Here is a 22,410-nt window from a genome sequence, read left to right as displayed (position 1 = left end):
TTTGAACAGTTGGTTGTCTATACTCTAACTATTAAAATCATGAGGCCGTCACACACACACACACACACAAAAGGGGGATGCAACAAAATGTTTATTTTACAGTTACATCTAGCTCTGTTAGCCAGAACCCACACAGTACAAAATAACACCTGTAAAGTCACCTTAAAATAAAGAGGGAAAGAGAAGTGACACTGGCAGCCTTGTCAAACGTTACCCATAACACAACTGACAACTAAATGTATCAAGAACAGGTTTAACCAGTAGACTGTAAAAAAAAAGGTTATAGTAGCCAACACATAGCCTCTGCTGTGATGATCAATATCCTGCTACTGTTAGCATTGCTCCAGTCAATGTGTGGTAACATTTCTTAGGTCAAATCATTTGAATAATTGAGACCCAGCCCTGAGATTTAGACATGAGAACAATATTACAAACCAAACCCATTTTTACAACCATGAAAATAACAATCCAAAAGCCCCATCTGGTACAATGCATAAGTTTGATTAAATAAAGCAGCTGTGACAATAAGGAACAGCAGAGCGTTTGGCGCTCATTTTGCAAAGTATGACAAATTCGGGTTCACTGCAATACATACAAAAAATAAACAAAAACGACAGATGGCACAATATAACCAGATATGGAGGTAAGAAGAGGTTATTATGTGTAGCTAGCTACATTCCAATAGCCATACCACTTAGAATTCATGCCCAATACATTGCTTCATTCTAGGTGCTATACTAATGTGGATATTGGTACAGACACACACACACACACGTGTGTCTCCTGCTGTGTGAGGAATCCTCTCCCGGGGAGCGGCCTGCTGTAACATTCACCGTCACCACTGTTCGGTCTCCCTGTACAGACCTCACAGGTCTCAGAACAGCACTGCCTCTACTACGGAAAAGTACACGCAGAAACTAACCACCAGGCAGCACAACCGACATTAACCAACCACAGTGACATCTCTAAATGTACAGTCTATCAGACCTGCTTGGTTTACATTCGAGCTGCCCTGGTTAGCGGTGTGGATGTCCAACAGAAAGGCAATGTACTGGACACACACTGATTTGTCTTTGCAACAAAGTCGGTGAAAATGAGTAGGACAATCTAGAGGTCTAGTAGCAGTGATAAGGCTTTAGGAGAGTTCAGCTGAGGGTTCGACTTCAGACAAACAGGTGAATGGAGAAGGTTGAAGATGACCATTCTGACCAAATCAACAGCTACCTGGTAAAGGTTGATGTAAAATGTGGTCGATGGTTAGAAACTACAGACTGACTGTAGCGCTTCTGCCTATACTTGTTGGAATTCTACAGACAACAGAGGTCATCTAAAATCAAGTCAGTTTACATCATGTGACGGTTGAATGGTCCTAGCATGTGCCCTTGTTCAAACAAATAATGCATGTGTAAAGTATTGTGAGTATTGGCTTGCATTATCATTGGAAATGTAATTCTAGAAGAGAAATAAATCATTTGTGTCTCAGTAAAAAAGATCAGAAGAGGAAAGCAGATCAGATGACCGGTAATGAAGTGTGGACCAATCACTTCAGTCCCAGACAGCTGAGAGATAAATACAGGAATGGTGTCAATGGAATGAAAACAGATGAACAAGTTCTCTCTACTGACGATACCAACAACTATGTGGGGCAGTGCCTGAATTAGATGCGACAGGCCAGGGTGAGTCTGCTTTTGGAGATCATACTGCAGTCATGGCAAGTGCCACTCCAAAGTGCTTTTAGCGACTTCCATCCTCTTTAGAGGAAGTACAGTCACAGGATGAATGAACAATACACACAAGCTACAGTTCCCTCAATTCTTCATATCTACTATACAAATGTGCTGACAAAACATAGTGCAAGTAAAATCAGTTCAATCCGCCCACTGTAAATCAGAACTAAAACCGGTATTGTTTTCATCACATAAGAATAAACCTGTCAGTCTTGTAGCAAAGTATGGTCTTTATGAAAAGATATTATCAAGTACCTGTATTGTAATCAGAAATGGTTCTGTAGAGAAACTCGTGGTTGGTCTAAATACGAGACCATTCTGCACTGTCTCCACACCACCCCTATTCGACCATCACTTCCTCTACCAAGTGGAATCTTTAGCATTGGTTCTTACTAATAACTTAAGACACAAACTATGGAAGTCTGTTCGGGTCATCGCATGTCAAAAACACACAGGTTAAAATAACCCTATTTGACCCGTCAAATAACATGACCCAACCGGCCTTCAATAACAAACACCTCCAGGTCAATTGCAAAGTAAAAACAAAAGCAACAAGATTCCCAAAAAATAAATAAGCAATATATAAATCACATACTTAGAAATCTTACAAAATTAAATATCTCAAATTTTATTGTCAACATTTCAAATAAAAAAAGGGGAGAATCCTTTTTCCTAATAAATAATTACAACGCAATAGCACGTGTTTAGCACGCCACTGTAAGGAGGTGAACACATCTCTCTTCTAATGGTAACCTTGGCTTTGGGCCAAGAGGTGACTCCTCTGTTCAGTCATTGGCCCATCTAGCAGCCTCCGTAACCTCTCCAGTCCCATGAGAAGGACAGAGGTAACAGGATATTAGGACAGCCGTGGTCTTCTGCATAGTCTGTGCAGCGCAGTGTATCACTTGAAGGCAACAGAACAAGTAGCAGGAGTAGCAAGCCAGCTTTCAAATCAGAGGACAGCGTTCCAGTGTCACCATGGTTACCGGGCTCATAGGAGAAACCCTGCGGAACACCCTGGAACGGAAGAAATTAGATTTTTTTTTTAAAGAAAGAAAAACACATTCATGTTTCCAAACAAAGATATTTAAACATTTAGCACTTCATGATTTGGATATACACAGAAATGCCCCACTACCATCATTGTTATTAAAGAATGTTACAATAATGTGTGACTCGCGCACACACACAGGTCAGTAATGCTGAATTTCGTGGGGACAAAGACCAGAAGAGAGGTGGTGCTGTTGTGTATAACGTAACAGAACCACTGACCATGTGTAGTCTGTGTCTTGGTTGTGTCACCTGTCATCTCTTCTGTTCCCAGGAGGGCCTTTGAATGACTTGTTCTGGGGAGGTAAGCGTACACACAAAATCCCAGTGAAAATAAAAAAATGTAACACTGAAAGTAGATCAGTGTACTGTACAATACTAGCAGTGGCTAAGGGCTGGAGAAATCTAATCCCAATGTTCATTCCCTTCTGGGTTTTCAGGGACTGTGTACAGCGCCTCCAGAAAGTATTCACACCCCTTTACTTATTCCACATTTTGTTGTATTACAGACTGAATTTAAAAATGGATTGAGATTGTGTCACAATGTAAATGTGTATTTATTAAAAGTTTTTTTTTTAACCAATGAATTAAAAACAGAAAGCTGAAATGTCTTGAATCAAAGTATTCAACCCCTTTGTTATGGCAAGCCTAAATAAGTTCATGAGTACAAATGTGCTTAACAAGTCACATAATAAATTGCAATGACTACCTCATCTCTGTACCCCATACATTGAGTGACCTTACAGATAATTCTATCGAGCTGTGAATATCAACCGTAGATGACTCAACCACAAAGAACAGGCAGGTTTTCCAATGGCTTGAGAAGGATACCCATTGGTAGATGGGCAAAAAATGTTTTTACCTGACATTGAATATATTTTTGAGCATGGTGAAGTTTTTAATATCACTACATCAGAAAGGATACAAGTGTCCTTCTAACTCAGTTGCCAGAGAGGAAGGAAACTGCTCAGGGATTTCACCATGAGGCCAATGGCGACTTTATAACATTTACATAGTTTAATGGCTGTGATAGAAGGAAACTCAGGATGGACCAACAACATTGTAGTTACTCCACAATACTGTCCTAATTGACAGAGTTAAAAGGAGGAAGCCTGTACAGTATACACATTTACATTCCAAAACATACATCCTGTATGCAACAAGGCATTAAAAAGTAATGCTGCACAACAAATAGGCCTGAATACAGAAGTGCTATGTTTTGGCCAAATTCATGAACACATTACTGAGTGCCACTCTCCATATTGGTCAAGCATAGGGGTGGCTGCGTCATGTTATGGGTATGCTTGTTTTCGTTAAACACTGGAAGGTTTTTCATAAAAATAAAACATAAATGGAGCTAAGCTCAGAAAAAACTATAGAGGAAAAGCTGGTTCAGTCTGCTTTCCACGAAACACTGGGAGATTAATTCACCATTCAGCAGGACAATACATTATCTAACCCTTATTTTACCAGGTAAGATGACTCAGAACATTTACAGCAACGGCCTGGGGAATAGTTACAGGAGAGAAGAGGGGGAATGAATGAGCCAATTGGAAGCTGGAGATGATGAGGTGGCCATGATGTTATGAGGGCCAGATTGGGAATAACCTAAAACAAGGAGTTGCTTACCAAGAAGACAGTAAACTTTCCTGAGTGGCCAACTTACAGTTTTGACTTAAATCGCCTTAAATCTATGGCAAGAACTGAAAATGGTTATCTAGCAATTATCAACAAGCAATTAGAAAATAATAAAATGGTCAAATGATGCACAATCCAGGTGTGGAAAGATCTTACAGATTTACCCAGAAACACTCACAGCTGTAATCACTGCCAGAGGTGCTTCTACAAAGTATTGACTCGAAAACATGTTGTTTTCACTGTGGGTTACTGTGTATATAAGGGTGAGGAAACAAATCTATTTAATCAATTCAGGCTGTAAGTCAATGCTGAACTGAAGCCATACTTCATTTTAGCGATGTACAGTAAATCCTAAAATGGAGGATTGATAAATTGTTGGCTTCATGCCAGCTTCAACTCTTCCACAAAGCCAATATTTGTACAATACAGTGAGACTGAAATAACTGACAACCACACAGAGAGACAGAGAGAGAGAGAGAGGTTTAGTAAGGATCAAACCTAGCAGTCACTTCAATTAATCAACCATCCATACCTTGTGCTTGGTGCATTTCATGGAGAAGTTCTCTTCATTGAGGACACAGTCTGTGGGGGAGAAGAATGCTTGGATCAATAAAGACAGTGATTCATCAGATGGCTCAATAGCAAACAGCAGCCGAACCAGCTCCCCCACACACCAACAGGCTACAGATAGGGATAGGTTGTAACAGAGAGAGCTTGCAACACACACCTCCGCTTAGAACAGCCATTTACAGAACATACAGGGCACGTCCGTGGAGCTGGGGTGCCCGTACTGTTATTGAACCACAGTATTAGGCCTAACCTTCAACTGAAACACCCCTCTACCAGACTGTGGAACATGGCATTCGGCACAAAAAATAGACAATCAGGGAACGTTGCTGGATGTCTGTTTGAATAAGATACAGATATAAAGCAACATTATGATAAATCACGTCTCAGAAAAGACTATGAATATTATCAGTCACTGAGGTGGCTCAAACTTTTGGTCTGACTGCAACCAAGTCCCATTTGAATGCCTTGGCACGCAACAGACAGCAGGTCCTCTGTAGTCTAACGCTCTTCGTGGCAAAACGTTTTGCAACGGAAAGACGAAAACAAGCGTTTCTTATTGGACAAATTCAGGTCCCTCCCCATTTCAGCCCGTTTGCTTCCCGATGAATATACCCGTGGCTCGGCTGCTAGACTAGGCTTGGTAATGTTTACTATGAGAACTCAGCGCCATCAGTCAGATGTTGTAGCAGCTAGTGACAGGCTGGAGAACTAATAGGTGTCAACACAGCAGGGAGTCACTATACACACAATCCTGCATTAGAATCATGGCAGACTTATGTGAAGACCCAGTATACTCCCTAGTCCTGGATGCCTGGTTGAGATGCTTCCAAATGCCATCCTTCCCTCCTCCCTTCTTTGGCACAAGTATTGGAACTGGGCCCATTACTAAGCAGAAGTTGAAGAGTCCCAAGCTAGGGATGGGGACAAAGAGGGGGAGACTCACCTGACTGTAGAGAACACCTGTAGTGATACTTGTTGAGGCATCCTTTGAAGAAGCAGCCCAACATGGCACCCGGGTTATGGCAGCGAGAACATGTCTGAAAACACGAAATATAATGAATTGGTTGTGTTCCAGGCCAAGACCAAAATACAAGCTGCTATAATATTTTTACATTGCTAAACAGAAGTCTGATACTATTACACACTTCTACAAAAACATGGTAAAAGCCCAATTGTAAAAATATGTCTAAAACAGACATATTCCCTATGGGAGATAAAGACATACAGTGCAGTCAAAGTATTCAAACCCCTTGACCTTTTCTAGATCTTGTTACGTTACAGCCTCATTCTAAAATGGATTAAATACATTTTCCCCATCAAGCTACACACAATACCCCATAATGACAAAATTGAGATCAGGGCCATCCTATTTCCATTGATCATCCTTGAGATGTTTCTACAACCTGATTGGAGTCCACCTGTGGTGAATTCAATTGATTGGACATGATTTGGAAAGGCACACACCTGTCTATATAAAAGGTCCCACAGTTTACAGTGCATGTCAGTGCAAAAACCAAGCCATGAAGTCGAAGGAATTGTCCGTAGATCTAAGAGACAGGATTGTGTCGAGGCACAGATCTGGGGAAGGGTACCAGAAACACGTCTGCAGCATTGAAGGCCCCCAAGAACAAAATGGCCATCATTCTTAAATGGAAGAAGTTCGGATCCACCAAGACTCTTCCTAGAGCTGGCCGCCCAGCCAATCTGAGCAATCAGAGAAGGGCCTTGGTCAGTGAGGTAACCAAGAACCCGATGGTCACGGTGACAGAGCTCCACAGTTCATCTGTGGAGATGGGAGAACCTTCCAGAAAGACATCCATCTCTGCAGCACGCCACCAGTCTGGGGCAGCAGGTAGCCTAGCGGTTAGAGCGTTGGGCCAGTAACCGAAAAGTTGCTGGATCAAATCCCCAAGCTGACATGGTAAAAATATGTTGTTCTGCCCCCCGAACAAGGCAGTTGGCCTACCAGGGAACAGTGGGTTGTCATTGTAAATACGAATTTGTTCTTAACGGAATTGCCTAGTTAAATAAAAGGTTAAGTACATAAAAAATATATATATAAAAAAAAAATGTAATGGTAGAGTGGCCAGACGGAAGCCACTCTTCAGTAAAAGGCACACGACAGCCTGCTTGGAAATTGCCACAAGGCACCTAAAGGACTCTGACGATGAGAAACAAGATTCTCTGGTCTGATGAAAACAAGATTAAACTCTTTGGCCTGAATACCAAGCATCATATCTGGAAGAAACCTGGCACCACGATGAAGCATGGTGGTGGCAGCATCATGCTGTGGGGATGTTTTTCAGCAGCAGGGACTGGGAGACTAGTCAGGGAAAGATTAATGGAGCAAAGTACAGAGAGATCCTTGATGAAAACCTGCCAAGACAACGCAGGAGTGGCTTCGGAACAAGTATCAATGTCCTTGAGTGGCCCAGCCAAAGCCTAGACATGAACCCGATCGAACAACTCTAGAGACCTGAAAATAGCTGTGCAGCGACGGCCCCATCCAACCTGACAGAGCTTGAAATTATCTGCAGAGTAGAATGGGTGAAACGCCAGAAATACAGGTGTGCCAAGCTTATAGCGTCATACCCAAGAAGACTCATACCCAAGAAGACTCTAGGCTGTAATCGCTGCCAAAGGTGCTTCAACAAAGTACTGCGTCATTATTTGGTATTGTGTGTAGATTATTGAGGGGGAAAAAACGATGTAATCCATTTTAGAATAAGGCTGTAATGTAACTAAATGTGGAAAAGGTCTAGGGGTCCGAATACAACGTATACACCCCAATCATAAATCAACAGAGACTCAATTAAACAGAGGCACATCTATTCCTGGGCTACAAGACTTAAACTTACCGTCTCCTGACCCACCTTGACCGCCTCTTCCAGACCGTAGACCCTCCCCTTCACCAGGAACACACCTGCAGACCAGATGCTACAGTCCTCGTGGAGCCAGTACTCACACTGGTCTAGAGGCACCACAGGGGGGCTGTACCAGTCCTCTCCTGCAGCCTCAGATGTAACCCCAGCCCCATTCTCTATCCTGGCCCTCTTTGCTGCAGGGCTGCCTGAAGGGTCACTGTTGCTAGTCCACCTCCCCAGCAGGCCCTCTTGGTTCAACCGTGGACCTGGTTTGTGGGGCCAGGGGACCCCCGGGGGCCGAGCACACTTTCTGCCCCGGCCTCTCATGCTGCAGGACGAGTCAGAGTCACTGAAATCCTCCTCTTCTTTGGGGCCTGGGGTCCTAGTAGGGGGTTTAGCGCTGGGTCTGTTTCCCTCAGGGTAGTAGGGCCCGTGGAGGTCCCCCAGGTCCATGGCGTTAGCCGAGCCTCTACAGAGGCAGCAGACCAGGGAGCTGTGGTATTGGCTATGGGTGGAGATGCGGCCCAGCTGGAGGCAGGAGGTGGAGGGTACAGCCCCAGGGATGAAACCCCCAGACCCTGAGCCTTCAGCATGCTGTTGCCCCTGACCCTTCTTCTGCCTGGGCTTCTCCTCCTCAGGGTAGTTGATGACAGTACAGTTGGCAGGGGAGGTGGAGGAGGGTTTAAGGCCCATGTGGATGAAAGGAGAGAAAGTATCCCTCCTCATATCCCTCTTCTCCTCCTTGTAGTTGACATATTTCAGTTTTATCTCAGGCTCCTGAGGGGAGAACATAGCGGAAAACTTGCCCAGTCTGGGTTTCTTCCGTTTCTTCTTGGGAGCAGGGGTCACCTTCGCTGTTTTAGCTGTGGGAGAAGATGCTTCCCTGCATGCAGTCTTCACTTTATGCTTCCCAGGGCTTTTTGGAGATGTTTTAAGTGGCGGTGATACAGTCAGTACATCCACCTCAGAGGGCTCGGGATCTGCAAAAGGTGGGCTGGAGGTTTTTGGAGATGTACTGTGGTTGTGTGGATATTTGGAAAAACGGGTGTGTTCAGAATCTGACGTAGACTCTTTACAACTGTCTGTGTTCCTGTTAATGCTATCCAGACGGCCTTTCGTTGCGGCTGCCTTTACTTTAGTCTCTCCCTCTGAGCTAGATGCTGCTTTATTCTGGACTTTCTTCTTCCCTACAGATGAGGTCTGTTTGTTAGGACTAACATTGGCTTTAGATGGACTGCTCTGAGTCTGGGGATTTGTCAGAGGCTGGGTTTGCGTCTTTGATGCCTTGGGCTTCTTAGTGGATACTTTATACCAGTTAGGGTTTATGTTCATCACTATGGCCTCTAACCTTGTTCCCCTGCCAGAGCGAGGGGGAAGTTGTTTCCTCTCAAAAGTCCTCTGCTCTGCCTTTGCATTACCATTCAAGTGAGAAGCAGTCGTCTCCTTTGGTTTCTTTTCTAAAACCTCTGGGAGAGTGCTCTTGTCTTCTGTCAAGTCAACAATAGGCTCTGAATCTGCCTTGGGTTTATGTCCTGGCTGCTGGTAGTCCTTGCTGGTATCTAACATTGGTGCATTATCACCATCATTTTCAAAGCTGGGTGAGCAGGAGGCCTGAGGCAGAATGAACACATTCTGTACGTCATCCAGTGAGGTAGAGGGAGAGACCGTGTCCCCCAGAGGACTGATATACTCCCTACTATGAGAACACAGGTCCCTGGGACTCATGCTGTCCTGGACGAGGACAGGCTCCTCCGTTCTAGACGAGATGAAAAAGAGAACCTCTGAGTCAGCCCTCTGTCCTTCCTCCACCATGTCTGTAATGAGAGGCTCTGGAGAGGAATCAATACATATTGCAGAATTAGACCAGCTGCTGCTGCTGCTACTCCTGCCATTCTGCAGTCCTGCATTGTTGTCTGTGTCCTGAGAAAGACTGTGTTCAATTGAACTCGCTCTCTGATGAGGATGGTATTTCTCCACGCTTCCATTACTGTCAACTCGACTGCTGTTGATTTCATGACACTGCTGCATCAGACACACCCCTGCCACATTCTCAGCCATCACCTGGGCTGGAGGCATAGAGTCAAACATTTCAGACTGGGGCGCTAAGCCCAGAGGCCTGTCCATCTGCTGCAGGTAGCCATCCATTGTTGAGAACTTGCTGATTGACGGTACGCCGTAGAGAGAGGAATGGTGAGAGAGAGAGTCATGAGTGGAAAAGATATGAGACCTGCTTACATAAGAGAGGGTGACTGTAGTGTTGGAGAAGGCATCGTTCGGCTGGATCTGGTCTCCTGGTTGAAGCGTGTGCTTGGGGTCAGTTTCTGGGAAGGAGAGTCCCTTGCTGCTCCCAGAGCCTGGGTACCAGCTTGGAGGCTTGACCACCTGTAGGGCCTCCATGGAGTTGGCTTTTACGAGGCAAATCTCACCTTTCGTGGTCAGGTCTATGGCAGCAGGGAGGCTACGGGTGGAGGAGAGGTCTTGGGGCTGTAAATCAGAGTCCCCCGGTGGTTGCTCCATAGCAACTGAAATTTAGCAGAAATACAGAAATGTTGACATTGTATTTATTTTTGCTGACCTCAGTGGGAACATGATTGGATATAGGTCAAGATTGAGTTCCATCTAGCCTGGAAACCTGACAATGAATATCTTTGAATTCTAGGTCCGGCATAAATGAGTTTGGATCAAGAAAGTTTCCTCTTTACGACCCCTACAAGTCGGAATGTTAAATCAAATTATATTTTAACTTAATTTACCAGTTGTCCATGCGGTTGGTCCTTTTGCAGGTAGGAATAGGAGACAATATCCACAGTAAAGTATAATTATGTCAACTTTTCAAAGCGCATGCATACTTCCCGAGCTCATGCACATGTTTATATAGTTCAGGTGATAAATCTGAATGCACTACCAGCACTTGAAAAGTTGATGTAATTACACTTTCTTGGGGATATATTGATTCACAATCCTACCTCCAAAAGGACCAATCGCACAGACAACCGGTAAAGTTAACATATCATGTTAATCAAGGTTCTGGCTTGTAGAGTTAACGTTAATGAGAGGAAACTTTCCTGATCCAAACCCTCATTTATGCTCGACGTTCAATCCAATCTCCAGGCTAGGTTCCATCATCCAGAAGCACATTTGCCAGCAGTGGATTTGAACTTTCGTTGTCTATCTTTCTAGCTAGCTAACGTTAGCTACATAGTAACTTATCAACAACTAGCTAGCTATATCAAATAGATTAGATCATTTGCTAACTAGAAAGTTAAAATGTGCCCATCTTCAGTAAAATCTCCGAAGTGCAAACGTTCAGTGTTCAAAATTACAACACAGAAGTCAGACCTAAAACCTAAAAGGTTAGCTAACGTTTCCGTTGGCTGTCAAAGTTCAGTTTTCCGTACTGTTGAAGATCAGTGTTAGTGTCCCACGAGTTATGCAAATACTGAACAACCAAATTGCACACTAGCGTGTAGTGACCAAGCTGAGCTGGAAAAAGTGGTCAAATCATTAGTGTTTGCTAGAAATGCACCAAAATATAGTTAGTGTTAAGAGAAAGTAACAAGTTGACAGCTGGCTTCGAAACCCTCTGCCCTCTTACAAATGAACATAACGTATGTTTCGCTAGTTAGTTAGCGACACTCACCGGAACTGGAATGACAGTTGACAGGCGAGAGCTATTATTCCTGGATTACCTACATTTGTGTGTCTTCACTCAGTCAAATGTGAAGGATGATCGTGCCACTACAAGAACAGCTAGCTACTTCGCTAGTTATTACATGAACCATACATGACACGTTCACTTAGTAAACAGGATAAGTGCTGTTCTGGTTATCAAATGTAGCCAGTTCGCGATGTGCTACGCCAAAGTTCGATAGTTAGCCGCGTACCACAAACTGCAGCTAGCTAATGCTCTGCTCTGGATCTGTTATGACAAGTTAATTTGTAAATGATATGGCAACGTTAGCTTATTGTGAAACAATGGGTGGATGGCTGGTGGCTATCATAATACAATACTTGAACATTTGCTGGATATAGTGCCACTCAGCTTTGGGGATTGATCTCCCCGCACATAACGGCGAAGTGATGCATCTAGCGAATATAGCTAACTAACTACCCTCGTTGACTTATTCGTGGTTAGCTAACTTGCTAAGCTAACTTGCTAATTTGCTAAGCTAACTTGCTAGGCCTTTCATATGAAACAAAAGAGCGAGCATACTGCGCTGCCGGAGACTGAAACTTACCCAAACGGGAAGTGGGGGGGGGGGGGGGGGGCTTTAGAAACGTCCAATTCAACAGTGAGTCCCACCCAACATCTCGTTCAAGACCCCATCTGCTAGTACCATAAAACGCCAAACTATATCGTTAAAAAAAATATCCACTTTTGTAAACGGGATAAAAAAATATAAAAAAATATAAAAAAAATCCCTGGCTGTAGCTACTTTGCTACTCTCCGCGCGTGAGCTGCACTTCAAGAACAGCATTTGTCAGCTGGCGAACACAGTGAAGCATTATGGGAAGGTAGGAAAGCGGGCAGCGTTCAAGACATGAATGTTGTGTGGAGTTTGACTGGAGTGATTACTGAGCTCTTCAGTAACGCCATTCTACTACCAATGTTTGTCTATTGAGATTGCATGGCTGTGTGCTCGATTGTATACACCTGTCGGCGACGGGTGTGGCTGAAATAGCCGAATACACAAATTTGAAGGGGTGTCCACATATATACATATATACAGTGCTTTCGGAAAATATTCAGACCCCTTGACTTTTTCCACATTTCGTTACAGATGTATTCTAAAATTGATTGACCTGTTTCCCCCCCCATCAATCTATACACAATACTCCATAAAGACAAAGCTAAAACATGTTAAGAAATGTATTACAAATAAAAACTGAAATATCATATTTACATGTATTTAGACCCTTTACACAGCACCTTTGGCTGCGATTACAGCCTCGAGTCTTCTTGGGTATGACGCTAGAAGCTCGGCACACCTGTATTTGGGGAGTTTGTCCCATTCTTCTCTTCAGATCCTCTCAAGCTCTGTCAGGTTCGATCGTGACTGTCGCTGAACAGCTATTTTCAGGTCTCTCCAGAGATGTTCGATTGGGTTCAAGTCCGGGCTCTGGCTGGGCCATTCAAGGACATTCAAGACTTGTCCCGAAGCCACTCCTGTGTTGTCTTTACATTGTGCTTATGTAACAGTATAGCTTCCGTCCCTCTCCTTGCCCCCACCTGGGCTCGAACCAGGAACACATCGACAACAGCCACCCTCGAAGCATCGTTACCCATCGCTCCACAAAAGCCGCGATCCTTGCAGAGCAAGGGGAACAACTACTCAAGGTCTCAGGTTGTCCTTCTGGAAGGTTTTCCCATCTTCACAGAGGAACTCTGTCAGAGTGACCCTCGGGTTCTTGGTCACCTTCCTGACCAACGCCAATCTCCCCAAATTGCTGTTTGGTTGGGCAGCCAGCCCTAGGAAGAGTCTTGGTGGTTCCAAACTTCTTCCATTTAAGAATGATGGAGGCCACTGTGTTCTTGGGGACCTTCAATGCTGCAGACAGTTTTTGGTACACTTCCCCAGATCTGTGCCTCGACACAATCCTGTCCCAGAGCTCTACGGACATTTCCTTCGATCTCGTGGCTTGGTTTGCTCTGACACACTGTCACCTATGGGACCTTATATAGACAGGTGTATGCCTTTCCAACTCATGTCCAATCAATTGAATTTACCCCAGGTAGAAACATCAAGGATGATCAATGGAAACAGGATGCACCTCAGCTCAATATCGAGTCTCATAGCAAAGGTTCTGAATACATAAGGTATTTTATTTTTTTGCAAACATTTCAAACAACCTTTTTTCCGCTTTGTCATTATGGTGTTTTGTGCATAGATTGTTGAGGTAAAAAATACATGTAATCCATTTTAGAATAAGACTGTAACGTAACAAAATGTGGAAAAAGTCCATGTCTGAATACTTTCCGAATGCACAAGTTATTGATAGGAAACCTACAGTAGTATATGATTGCAGTCCTCTCACATCTGAACTGTGCAAAGTCTAGATGATCAATGTAATTTAACTACATACTAATACTACATAATGCTGGTTAGTTTAATCAGTTTGGAAAATGAGTAATAGAGTAGTAGATGAAAACAACGAAAAGACAGGGTGCAAAAATATTTATTGCTAATAAACCTGTTGTCAGTTGGTGTACATTGGCTGTATATTTACAATAGTAGAGTACAGAGGGAATGCCATGTGAGACAATAATCCAAAAACATTTAAATAAATACAGATTGCCACTGAACAAGACTACATACAAACCAAATCCTCCCATACAGCTGGACCAATAAGATTACAGAGAAGGAAAACAATTATAGAAATGTATATATTTATAGTATAATCAGCAAATCCCATCCATAATGTATTTATTCAGCAGTCACCTTCCAGGGGTAATTTAAAAATGGTCCTGTTTCAGAAAACATATTCTATGATGTTAATATTAATCATATACAAGCCAACAACTCAGACAATGGAGGAGCAACATCCAACGTAGCAGATAGTTTACTTGTACAATGATGCAGGCAAACATTTTCTTTCCATAGCTTGTTTACTGAGCCAGACATTAATCTGTGCTGAAATGATAAGGGGGTGGAAAGAAGAATTAACATGACCTCACCTAGCATAATACACAGGCCTGAAGGCAGGATTGTTCCTACGGTTTGCTTACGCAAGTAATTATTCCATCAATATGCAAGTAATTATTCCGTCATTATGTAGTTGTGTTTAGCCATTACAACATTACACTTATTCCTTCGGCTATTCACACAGACTAAGGAGTTAAAACAGTAGCTTACACAGCCATCTTTTTTTAGTGTCTGCATGATAGATGCTTCATTAAAAACAGTACAGAGTATTTACAGTGAGACATGGCGCTGGAAACAAAAAACAAACAAAATGTCACAGTAACTGAAGTGCATGGAACGTTGAGCCGAGACATAAAATTCAATCTTCATACCATGTTTTTTTGAATATACGATGTGTGTGGTGACCAGTGTGTTTCTAAATAAGTCATTCCCTAGCTAAAATATAGTGGGCTTTCTAAACATGCAGCAGGGTGGTTGGAGCGGTTCAATGCAGGCGACACTGTCAGAACTCCTTTGTGTCTTTGTCAAACAGATGGAGTCGCTGCTCGGCCGTCAGACCTTCCTTAAGACTCTGGAGACAGAGAGAGAAACAGAGAGACAAAAAAAACAAAAAAAACTGTTAATGACCATGGCCAGGTTTGATTGTGACTTTAAAGTGGACAGGACTGAATCATTGAGGAAGCAGATTGATGCAAACAGAGAGGAGTATCATCAATGATCCACACAGAGACGTGCACTCATTTCTCTCCTTGGTTAAAGTGATATTTCTCTGTAAGGTCCCAATGGCAGCAAATAAAAAATAAAAAAGGTGATCCCATTCAAACCCACTAACGATGTGTGATTTTGGCATCCTGTTCGTTGTAGTCTGGTTGGGTAAATTACCTAAAGGAGAAGGGTAGGCCTATAGGTCCTCAGGCAGCCCTAGCTGTCCCAGGGCATGTCACGAGCCACAGACTGAGGACAGAAGGGGGAAACACACCGGCATGTGAGTGTAAGAGGTGAAACACACCTCACCACACTTACCAGGTTTCCTGACACGTGTTGGTACACTTTTTTCTACATCTGATAGAACCAGTCTAACCCACACTGAAATAGATGCACAAAGGGATTGTTTCAAGGTTTTAAGAGTAATATAACAAAACTGCTGCATCCTCAAAGGCCCAATAACCCACCCAATAAAGTACATTCACATGCTGGGGAAGTAAAAAGTTGCAGTGCAATGCAGTAGCTAACCAGAAGGTGGCAGTGTGTCACAGGTCAATGGCACTTGGCTCCTATTGAACCGTCTCCATACACAACCTTCAGCTGCGGGAAACTTCTCCTCTACTGTGTAAATCAATTTAAGATGTCTTACTCGGGTGTTTAGAAGACGTACCTTTGACCTCATGGTGCGCTCTGAGCGTTTTGCGGCAGCAGCCGCCATCTTGAGAATGTCAGGGTTGCTTTTGGACTTCATGATATCTGATGAGATATCAGACAGCTTCTTTAACGACAAGTCATTTGGAAAAAGGGGCTAGTTGCAGCTTCTGAACTGTATACTATAGACGCTACTGTAATAAATAGACTTCTCTGGCTGCTTGTTGAAAGGGGGTCAGTGTGTTGCCGGTTGGAGACAGTCTGGACTATATTTGACATTAGATCATTTCTTATGTAAATTCAGAGACCAAATTAAAATTGAGGCATTGTGGCACATTGGTCATGACCTAAACAACCACCAACCAATCAAAAGGTTGAATGCTCAGAGGTAATAGTGCTATGTGTAAGGAGAAAAATGGTCAGTGTTCAGGGCAACGGTATGTGTTCAGGGCAACGGTATGTGTTCAGGGCAACGGTATGTGTCCCAAATGGTACCCTATTCCCTATATAGTGCACTACTTTTAACCAGGACCAATAGGGCTCAGGTCAAAAGTAGCACACTATGTAGGGAATATGGTGCCATTTGTAGCACACTATATGTAGGGAATAGGGTGTCATTTGTAGTACACTATGTAGGGAATAGGGTGTTATTTGTAGTACACTATGTAGGGAATATGGTGCCATTTGTAGTACACTATGTAGGGAATAGGGTGTCATTTATAGAAAACATATGGAGTAGAAGGATATAAAGTCTTCTATATTCCTACCGTATCCTCCTGCCCTCTCCACCTCCTCCAGTGAGGGTTCCCCCAGTGCCTCGTGGGCCAGCTGCAGCTGCTCTCTGAGCCTCCCCAGGTCTCGCTCTGCTTTGGCCTTCACGATGCTCAGCTCTGTGTAGATGTCCTTGTACTTGTCCGTTGCATACTTCTTATCCTGGCGGGACGAAGGATATATAGTTTAGGGAGGTTGGGTGAGGAATACAACCTCAGCATAAAAAAAAAAGAGAAAATAGTATAAAATACATTGAAAAACTATAAAAAGCAGTTGTAGATAACTTGGGTCTTGGGACTTACTCTTTGGGCGACCTGGAGTTCATCCTTCAGAGAGTTGATCTCCTGTTTCAGATACTGGACCTCCGACTCCTTCACCCTCAACATCACCTGGCAAGGAAGAGGAAAACTAAGATTCAGTGGCAAATTTCAGCTGTGCATAAAGAACTGTACCCTTTTGACAAACAGGAAGAGTCTTGGGTTCACCTGGAGAGGAGCTTACCTCTAGCTCGTACAGTTCCTTCCCATGTGTGACGTTGCAGGCGTCTCCACCCCCGTCTTCAGTGGCCATAGAGCGCATCTTAGTGATCTCTGCAGCTAGACGGTTGTTCAGCTCCTACAGACACAAGGCACATTAGGTGTCATGGTAAGTGTGAGGACTATTATCAGGGTGTGTGTGTGTGTGTGTGTGTGTGTGCACCTGGTTGTGTGCGTTGAGCTCCTGGTTCTCCCTCTGACACTGTCTGAGGGCCTGTCTCTCAGCCTCCAGGGCCTGGGCCAGGTGGGCGTTCTCCAGACACTTCTGAGAGTACTGCTCTGACAGCACCTCGATCTCCCTCTGGAACGAACACAGCTCCTCTCTGCAACACAGAGGGGGAGGGGGGAGAGAGATAGAGAGTGAACACAGGAAAACACTCGGTAAGTCAGACCATACAAGGCAAAACACTCACCCAATCAATACCATACCTTTATATTTGCAACACTCAGGAAACTCAACCAAAGACCATGCTGAGCTCTCTTTTCCCTCATAATAGCTGACCAAAGGAAATAGTAGCACAGAGCATAGAAAATTTTGTGGGGTGAGCAGGGAAACGCCTTGTAAGGAGCCAGGTTCGGAAGGGGGAAATTACAAAAACTCCCTTCATATTTTAGTTCTGGCCAGACACTGGAGTGGTGCTTCAATGTATCTAGAGTCTAGACAGACCGAGCCAGACTGCTCCTAATCAGTTCCTTAATAAACACCAGACAGACTGATGAAATGCCCTTGGCCTGACAGAACTGGAAATGTGTCTGTCTGTAATTCCAGCCTTGGCAAGATCACTAGCCGCCACCGCAGTTCCAGGTTGCCCTAGTTACCGCTGGCAAGGCACAGACAGTCACATTCACATACGGGCTTTGCCCAACCCTTCATTCCCATGGCTCTGGGTTGGGTTTGAACTTGAATGAAAAAGACGGCATTGCAAAATCCAGTTATTTATCTTGAATATCCCCATTTTGACAGATGGACAACTTTTCCCCCCAACGCTGTTTTACTGCTCAAACTGATGTTCATAATATGCAATGACAGGACATCTGCAGTTACACCTGTGACTGAGGTGAACTGTGTCTCATGTGATATCATGACCTTTGCAGATTGGGCAGGCGAGGAGAAATGCCTTCACACGTCATCACAACTAATTATCAGCCCAACACGTATAAACTCAGAGACTTCTTCATAATGAACAGAGCCATTGACGAAAATAGGAGATTGTCGAAAGGTATCGAAATAAATCCAAAGAATATATTTATTACTGTAATGTAAAGCTGGCAATTTCTCATGTCTCGACCGCTACGTCTGGAAGTAGTGCACGACACTTGCCCAACAGTTTCCCTCCCCTCCAAGCAGGGCAGGACAAACAAAATTGTCTTGTGGAGCCCAACACTCCGACAGTAAAAATCATAACAGATCAACGTTTTTGAAACAGCTGAAATGTATAGACTGTTTCCTTATATTTGAGACATGTTTTGTTGAGTTATCATCAGAAATTGCAGTAGCAAAAAACAAAACGGTCAATGGTGCTTGGCTGGCTGCACTGAGCCATGTAAAACAGCTGATCTCAACTCCCCAGTGAAATACCCACGTTTTCAGTCAGACTTTGCTTTTACCACACGTAAGGACTTGCATAATATTAATAAAAATGAAGCCTGGTTTGTTCTAATGGGTGTAAGGTAGGTCTACTTTACTTTTACATCCGTGTTAGAGGAGTAATTACTCATTTTTGATGAAGCAGGTGAAGCACTTGATGAAGAAGGTTGTTAGCTTTACCTAGCTAGCTAGCTAGCAGTAACTGTGCTTTTGCCTTGAAACTAAAATGTTATGAGTGTATGGACGAGAAAATAAACCCTTTAATTGTCTGCACATGCTTGTGAATTGTTGCATTATTCAAGAGCATAATGTGGTGTGATTGCATTATTCAAGGGTGTAATATGATTAAGATGGAAACTTGCTTGCATAGTTGAATAGTTTGTTAAAAGCATGTGTACTGGCTAGAGGCTATAGTGGGATATTTACAGTAAATTTTAACTGCAGGCCCCGAACCCTCTCTCGGCACATGACATTCCTTTGCTAATGTAAATTGAAAGTTTATGTAAATTGTAATCTTGTTGCGCTGCCTATGCTACAACTCTCATCAATCTGTATAGGCTCAGAGACTCAGGCCAATTGAAATGATTGATCAGCTGATTTAATTTTTGAGGAGATCAGCAGTAATTTTTGCAGCCCCATTAATACCACTTTCTTGCCATATAAAAAATATAATATATATATATATATATATATATATATATATATATATATATATATACACACACACACTGAACAAAAATATAATATATATATACACACACACTGAACAAAAATATAATATATATATATATATATATATATATATATATATATATATATATATATACACACACACACACTGAACAAAAATATAATATATATATATATACATACACACACACACACACAGAACAAAAATATAATATATATATATATATATATACACACACACTGAACAAAAATATAATATATATATATACACACACACACTGAACAAAAATATAATATATACACACACACACTGAACAAAAATATAATATATATATATATATACACACACACACACACACTGAACAAAAATATAAATGCTTCATGCAACAATTTCAAAGATTTTCCTGAGTTACGGTTCATATAGGTAAATCAGCCAACATAAATCAATTCATTAGGCCCTAATCTATGGATTTCACATGGCTGGGAATAAAGATATGCATCTGTTGGTCACAGATACCTTAAAAAAGGTAGGGGCATGGATCAGAAAACCAGTCAGTATCTGGTGTGACCACCATTTGCCTTATGCAGCCCGACATCTCTGTCGCATAGAGTTGCCATCGATAAAATGCAATTGTCCGTAGCTTAGGCCTTCCCATACCATAACCCCACCACCATGGGGCACTCGGTTCACAATATTGACATATCGACCCCACACTACGCCATACACATGGTCTGTGGTAGTGAGGCCGGTTGGACGTATTGCCAAATTATCTAAAACGACGTTGGAGGTGGCTTATGGTAGAGAAATTAACATTTAACTATCTGGCAACAGATCTGGTGTACATTCCTAGTCCAATTGCACACTCCCTCGAAAGACATCTGTTGCATTCTGTTGTGACAAAACTGCACATTTTAGAGTGGCCTTTTATTGTCCCCAGCACAAAGTGCACCTGTGTAATGATCATGCTGTTTAATCAGCTTCTCGATATGCCACACCTGTCAGGTGGATGGATCATCTTGGCAAAGGAGAAATGCTCACCAACAGGGATGTAAATACATTTGTGCACAATATTTGAGAGAAATTGGATTTTTGTGTGTATGGAAATTTATGGAATCTTTAATTTCAGCTCATGAAACATGGGACCAACACTTAACATGTTGTGTATATTTTTGTTCAGTCTACATCTCTTGCGTGGCCGGCACTGGGAAGGGGTCGGAACAAGAGACATAAAAAGAAAATGATACTTTGACCCGGTCCTTGTCATGGTAACCTGACAGTGATGTCATTGATCAAAGTTCTAATTCCTCTGACAGAATGCACCCATTTTATTTCTTCACATCAACAACCGTAAGTTAACTATTTTTAGCGCTATGGTGCTTTTGGTGCTATGGTCAAATGACATGAAAATAGACCTCTTTGGTCATGCACACCAGTGGTGGGTTTGATGCCGAAATAAGGATGCATAAGTAGAAAAGAACCCCATACCTACTGCAAAATATGGTGGTGGATATTTGATGGAATAAATTTTTTAAAACAAATTTTCAAGATATCCAAATTGGTAGTTACAGTCTTGTCCCGTCGCTGCAACTCCACTATGGACTCAGGAGAGGCAAACGTTGAGAGCCATGCTTCCTTCGAAACACGACCCTGCCAAGCCGCACTGCTTCTTGACACAATGCTGCTCCCTTAACCCGGAAGCAAACCGCACCAATGTGTCAGAGGAAACACCGTCCAGCTGGCGACCGAAGTCAGCTTGCAGGCGCAGGGCCCGCCGCAAGGAGTCGCTAAAGCGCGATGGGACAAGGAAATCCCAGCCAGCCAAACCCTCCCCTAACCTGGATGACGCTGGGCCAATGGTCATCCTGGTCACGGCTGGCTTTGACACCACCTGGGATCGAACCCGGGTCTGTAGTGCCTTAGACCGCTGCGCCACTTGGGAGGCCGATCTTTGACATTGTTGGGCCAGGGCTCCCGAGTGGTATAGCGGTCTAAGGCACTGCATCTCGGTGTAAGAGGCGTCGCTACAGTCCCTGGTTCGAATCCAGGCTGCATCACATCCGGCCACATGGATTGAATTGAAAAGGGCAGTCCATAAGTGCAGAGGAAGGATATGGTCTAAAATGGTCTAAAACCCCTCCCGATGTGTTCTCGAAACTCATAAAACACTTTAGAAAAAGGCTCATGCCGTTATCCTCACAAAGAGAGGTATTGAAAACGGATGCCAATAACTTTGACCCATATCTTTTTTTTAAAATAAATTATTACTGGTTCATTTTTTTTTTTATCTGAGGAACTCTATTAGTTTCAAATAATATAATTGGCCAATTTTTTGTTGTTGCATACAATAATAGCTCAGTACTTGTATTATATATTTTATACAGTCCTTTTTTTAACCAAAGGTGGCAATCATTTTGGACCTGGCTGTATGCTAAAGGGTAAGGCAGTTATTCGGGAGCGATGGGGACTTGAGACAGTAGTTTTGACTGAAGAAAAACAGTAAACATTGTAAACATTGACTCAAGTCTTGACTGAAAATATGAGTCTTGACTCTAAATGAAGACCTGAGACTTGATCTGCTTATTGCGAGTTCAAGATTGTATGATCTTGGAGAGTGTCTTTGCATCGTGTACTGTATATAATATGCTTGTGGTACTTAAGGGATATGATAACTTGAAGATAATATGGTCTTGGCGATGGTAATGTGCTTGTGGTACTGAGGGGAAATGATAGTACCGATGAGAAAAAAATATATAAAAATTGACAGTTACTTTGACAATATTGCAATATTATTTTAGCGCTAGTTGGCTGTACCTGCACCAAAACGCCAGTATTTTTTCTTCAAAGCTTGTTCTCCATCTTCTTTTAAAATAGGGCGAAAAATAAGTTTTCCGCACATTTACATCGAATCGCAATAAAATCACATAATCGAATCACAATACAAAGAATTGTGAGAATCACAATACATATCGTATCGG

General features: G+C 42.8%; 2 protein-coding genes across 10 annotated transcripts in view; both read right to left on the bottom strand.

The window, feature by feature from the left end:
• Positions 1-73: 73 nt before the first annotated feature.
• si:dkey-94l16.4 (transcription factor 20) lies at positions 74-12,430 on the bottom strand. 4 transcript variants are annotated; one of them, XM_020460474.2, is made up of 6 exons: positions 12,088-12,430; positions 7,844-10,371; positions 5,929-6,022; positions 4,948-4,997; positions 3,000-3,073; positions 74-2,744 (listed from the first exon to the last, which is right to left on the bottom strand). In XM_020460474.2, the coding sequence occupies exons 2-5, from the start codon at positions 10,364-10,366 to the stop codon at positions 3,026-3,028; spliced, it is 2,715 nt and encodes a 904-aa protein (XP_020316063.1). In that variant the 5' UTR covers positions 10,367-10,371; positions 12,088-12,430; the 3' UTR covers positions 74-2,744; positions 3,000-3,025. The 4 variants fall into 4 exon arrangements, with proteins under 4 accessions (XP_020316063.1, XP_020316062.1, XP_020316064.1 ...); XM_020460473.2 differs by having other exon boundaries at positions 11,490-12,096; XM_020460475.2 differs by lacking the exon at positions 12,088-12,430 and adding an exon at positions 11,490-12,081 and having other exon boundaries at positions 7,859-10,371.
• A 1,580-nt stretch (positions 12,431-14,010) lies between these two features.
• The window catches only part of LOC109870200 (myosin phosphatase Rho interacting protein), a 74,206-nt gene continuing 65,806 nt past the window's right edge, over positions 14,011-22,410 (bottom strand). Inside the window, exons 17-23 of one of the 6 annotated variants that reach the window (XM_020460607.1) lie at positions 17,320-17,479; positions 17,122-17,235; positions 16,923-17,009; positions 16,617-16,782; positions 15,869-15,954; positions 15,376-15,447; positions 14,011-15,064 (exon numbers count right to left, since the gene is read on the bottom strand). In XM_020460607.1, the coding sequence (XP_020316196.1) occupies positions 15,415-15,447; positions 15,869-15,954; positions 16,617-16,782; positions 16,923-17,009; positions 17,122-17,235; positions 17,320-17,479 (646 nt within the window). In that variant the 3' untranslated portion in view covers positions 14,011-15,064; positions 15,376-15,414. Of the gene's footprint in view, positions 15,065-15,375; positions 15,448-15,516; positions 15,580-15,868; positions 15,955-16,616; positions 16,783-16,922; positions 17,010-17,121; positions 17,236-17,319; positions 17,480-22,410 lie in introns of all 6 variants that reach the window. The other 5 variants (XM_031804562.1, XM_031804561.1, XM_031804560.1 and 2 more) reach the window with 5 other exon arrangements.

Source organism: Oncorhynchus kisutch, linkage group LG25 (genome assembly GCF_002021735.2).
Source record: "Oncorhynchus kisutch isolate 150728-3 linkage group LG25, Okis_V2, whole genome shotgun sequence".
Lineage (NCBI taxonomy): Eukaryota > Metazoa > Chordata > Actinopteri > Salmoniformes > Salmonidae > Oncorhynchus > Oncorhynchus kisutch.
The sequence above is the reverse complement of the archived record's forward strand: the minus strand, read 5'-3'. Positions and strand labels throughout refer to the sequence as shown.